At 62.5% G+C, this 4,105-nt stretch overlaps 1 protein-coding gene across 1 annotated transcript in view; it reads right to left on the bottom strand.

The window, feature by feature from the left end:
* NECAB2 (N-terminal EF-hand calcium binding protein 2) overlaps positions 1-4,105 on the bottom strand; it is a gene marked incomplete at its 5' end in the record, with an annotated part of 25,605 nt that overhangs the window by 1,482 nt on the left and 20,018 nt on the right. Inside the window, 4 exon segments of the mRNA XM_077754172.1 lie at positions 21-127; positions 337-414; positions 1,626-1,738; positions 2,235-2,288. Of these exon segments, the coding sequence (XP_077610298.1) occupies positions 21-127; positions 337-414; positions 1,626-1,738; positions 2,235-2,288 (352 nt within the window).

Genomic DNA, 4,105 nt, shown 5'->3' with positions numbered 1-4,105 from the left:
GTTGGGCTTCAGGGGGGCACCCAGCTTCCGCCTACCTGGCACCAGGACCCTGGAGAGCGCCTCGGGCTGCCCCAGCGTGTCCACCTTCACGTGCCGGAACGCCTTGCACACGGGGCTCTGCAGGTGCCTGCCGGCCGGGGGGGAGGGGGGAGTGAGTGCTCGGCGGTGGGCTTCGCCCCCAGGCAGCCCCCCTTGGAGCACTGGGGTGATGGGAGGCTGACAGCGGGGGCCTGGGAGCAGCGAGTGGCGCGTTTGGGGGGCAGGCAGCCTGAGCCGTGGCTCCCAGGGCCAGCCCCGAACCCGGGCGCAGAGCCCGGCTGGGGGGCCCACACTCACCTCTGCCACTCCTCCTCCGTCTCCCAGAACTCATAGACCACGAAGGTGAAGCCATCCGCCAGCCTCACTGCCGCGACGCTGGGAGGGGAGAGGCTGCAGGTAGAGGGCCAGCCTCCTCTGCACGGCCCCCCAAGGCAGATGCCCCCCCCCACGCCTAGCGGGAGGTGGGAGGGGCCCCCAGCACCTGTCGCCAGGCTGGCCCAGAAGGTAGCCAAGAAATACTCCCTGAACGAACTACAATGAAAAGGACACTTGAAAAGGTTCTATTGTCACCTAAAAACCCCACCTTTAAAAAATAAAAGCACCTTCCTTCTGCCGCGCTCTCCCCATAACGGTTTCAACTAATCCTTAAAACGCTGGGACTTGGAATTGACCCAACAATCGTGGGCGGAAGGCCGGGCCCTGGGGCAGTGGCCCTGCAGGCCAGGCTCCAGGGTCCCGTCCTCTCGAGCCTGGCCCGACCCCCGCAGAACATGGCCCCAGAGGAAGGGGGGGCAGTCGCCCTGTAATTACAGCCAATTCCACGGTTCACCGCACAGGACAGAAGCCGGGCCCCAAAGCTGCTATGAGCATCGAGCGTCACTAAGCTCCAGCCTCCAGTTACACCTGGAGCTGGGGGGCGGGGGGCTCATGCTCCCCGGGCACGTACACGTCACCTGCCAGTCAGACACAACCCCGTCACCCAGGGCCCTTCGTGCTGCTAGACCAAGGTCACCGGGGCAACTGGGTTCGTCTGCATTTGGTTACCATGGGGCCTGCATTTGGCCGAGAGCACACTGAAGGCTGTGGGGGTGCGACCGTAGACGGGAGAGGGGTGGGGCGGGGGGCAGAGATGACACTCCCAGAAACAGGCACGAAGCCCCTCTGCGTCCCACCTGCTCCCCCTCCCCTGCACCTCAGCACCTCGCCTGCTGTCTTGATGTGAACGCGGCCCAGAAGGGCCGGCACAGCGCCCCCACCACCACACCCCACCTCCTCGCCCGGCGCACAGCAGCAGCCTGTCGGGTTTCTGAAGCCAAAGAACTGCCCCCTCCCCCTTCCTCCCTGCCACCAGCCCGGCCCATCAGCTCGGCTCCAAAACCCACGCGGCGCGAGGCCCTAGGCGTCTGCTAGCCCTGCTGCACCCCGTCCCCACTCACCCCTTAGTCACACAAAGGAGACCTGACCGGGTCTGCCTTCCGCTCAAGCATCACCGACGTGGTCCCTGCCCCGCCACGCCGGGNGGGGAAGAGCGAGGCTGGCCCAGCCCTCCGCCCGCGCACCCCTGCCCTGCCCCTCGGCTCACTCACTGTAAGCAGGTCCTGGCGCCCGCGGTGCCACGCAGGTACTGTCGCAGGGCGTCCACGAACTCACTCAGCTGCTCGGGGCACACGGCCATCTCCTGCCGGACCAGCTGCAGGTGCTGTGGGGCCACAGGGCAGTGAGTGCCCGGCCCCCCCCCTCCCTGCCCCGCGGCCACAGCCCAAGACCCGGCCTCCCCAGACTTTCCTTTAGAGAGGACGAGCCAATTCAGCCAAAACACAGCCCCCAAACCTGCGCTCACACAGGGTTCATGCTTACCCACGACAAGTAGCTAAAAAGAACAAAGACCCAGCTGCCACCCCAGGCAGGACACCGGCCAAGGGTGTTTACAGAGGCCCCGGGGCCATCGGGAGCTGCCCCCGGGGCTCTGGTCAGAGACACAACAAAGCCAGTGCCGAGCAAGTTTCACTTCCAGGGTGTTTTGGGGTCACCGTCCAATCACTTCGCCCTGGGCCAAGCTGTTCTTGGTTAAAGAACACCCCCGGCCAGAGGCGGCCAGGTACTAGGGCTGCGTCTCCCTTCGTGGGGGTCCCAGAGTGGGGGGTCAAGGACACGGAAGTCCGTCCTGGCTCGGGCAGGAAGGGAGCAGGCCTCACCATGTTGGTGCCTTCCTCATCCGACAGGCGCTGCTGAAGGTCAAACCAAAGGGTCTGAAACAACAAAGCACAAAGACGTGTTGGAGACAGAGGCCACCTCCCCCGGGGAGGCCTCCAGTACTACCACAGTGAGACCGAAGTGTCCAGAGCCAGCAAAGAGCTCCAGCCTCTGCACCCCAAGGCCGCTGGGTGCTCCCCGGGGCCAAGCCTCCCTGGAGTCTCTCCTCCGCACACAGGGCTGGCTCCCAGGGAAGCTGGGAGCCCGGCTGGGAAACGGACCAGAGGAAGCGGCAGAGATCCCTTCTGGCCCTGGCATCTGGGAGGCACAGAAGCACCCAGATCAGCGCAGAGGGCAGCTGCCAGGGGTGGGTAGTCTTCCTACAGGACACTTCTGAATCCAGGATGCTGGGTTTTTGCCGCGACTGCCGGCGACAGCCCGGCGATCCCCGTCAACTTGCCAGTCACCCGTGCCCAGACCCCCGGGGGCCTTGTGAACCTGGTAACGGCCTGCAGGGGGTGGTTTGTGACCCCCGGCCTCTTGCAGGCCTCAAGCTAAATGCTTCACAGATTTGTCCTGTTGGACCGCCCAGCCTCCTGATGTGGGCGCAGGAACCCGGTNCCGGGGGCCCGGGCCCAGCAGAGGCCAGCGAGCGGGGCCCCGCCCTGTCTCCAGGACACCCAGGTGCTCCGCGGTCTCCAGCCAGCTGGTTGTTAAGACGACGGGATGCTAAAAATAACCATCAAAGAACCTCCCTCTGGAGGCGCTGGGAGTTGTTATGACAACCGGGCCTCGGTCCCGCGGAGCCCTGNCCCCAACCCCCGTCTCCTCGCCAAGGCTGGCCTCAGTCTCCCTCTGCGTGGGGGCCCCCCCCCGCCCCGCCCCCATGAATCCACGAGAAACCCCAAGCCCATCCAACTGCTTTTCTGCCCTTTTGCAAAAGATGTAAAAATGTCAGAAAAGTAGGAGAAATGTAAAGTCGCCCAGCCGCTCAGCTCTGGGGCGCCCGCTGGCCTGGTTTATGGAGGTGAACGGTCCGGTGCGTGTTCACATTCAGTACCAGAGTATCCGGTAAGGATGCTGAACTGCTAATATTCTAGTGCTCGGGACACCGCAGGCTCTGGGCTAAGCGGTTAAGGCTTCATTTTCCTGGGGCGCCGGGTGGCTCGGTGGGTTCAACGTCTGACTTCTGCTCAGGTCATGATCTCATGGTTTGGGGGTTCGAGCCCCAAGGTGCACTCTGTGCTGGCAGCTCGGAGCCGGAAACCTGCTTCAAGTTCTGGGTCTCCCTCTCTCTCTGCCCCTCCCCCACTCTCACTCTCTCAAAAATAAAATATTAAAAAAAAAACACGTTTTCTTTAATCCTCAAAACCACCGCATGAGGAGTACTATTCTGAACATTTTCTCTGGTTAGAGCAGGAGTCTGAGGCTCAGAGAGGGCAAGCCACTGGCCCAAGGTCACCAAGCTGCCAAGTGGTTTAACCAGGATTTAAACACGCGCGGTCTGATACCTGAGCCCAGTGGTAAACCTTAAGGCAACCTGTTATCTTTCTTCCAACAAATGGTCATTGTCTGGGCTGAACTGTGTCCTCTCCAAAATTGTAAGTTCAAGGCCCCCACCCCAGCACCTGAGGATGTGACTCTGCTTGGAAATAGGGCCTGTGAAGAGGTCATTAAGATGAGGTCATGTGGGTGGGCGCGACCTTGACCGTGTCCTTAAAGGAGAGGAGGACACAGGGAGGGGTGGCTGTCCTCACGCCCAGGAGAAGGCAGTCCCACCCCCAGCCTGATCTCAGACTTCTAGGCTCAGACGGTGACAGAAGAACAGAAGAAATGGCCGTGTTTTGAGCTCTGCCTGTGCTACATGGTTACG

The sequence above is a fragment of the Crocuta crocuta genome, unplaced genomic scaffold (assembly GCF_008692635.1).
Source record: "Crocuta crocuta isolate KB4526 unplaced genomic scaffold, BGI_CrCroc_1.0 scaffold61, whole genome shotgun sequence".
NCBI lineage: Eukaryota > Metazoa > Chordata > Mammalia > Carnivora > Hyaenidae > Crocuta > Crocuta crocuta.
Note: the sequence above shows the minus strand (reverse complement) of the source record. Positions and strands in the feature narration are given on the sequence as shown.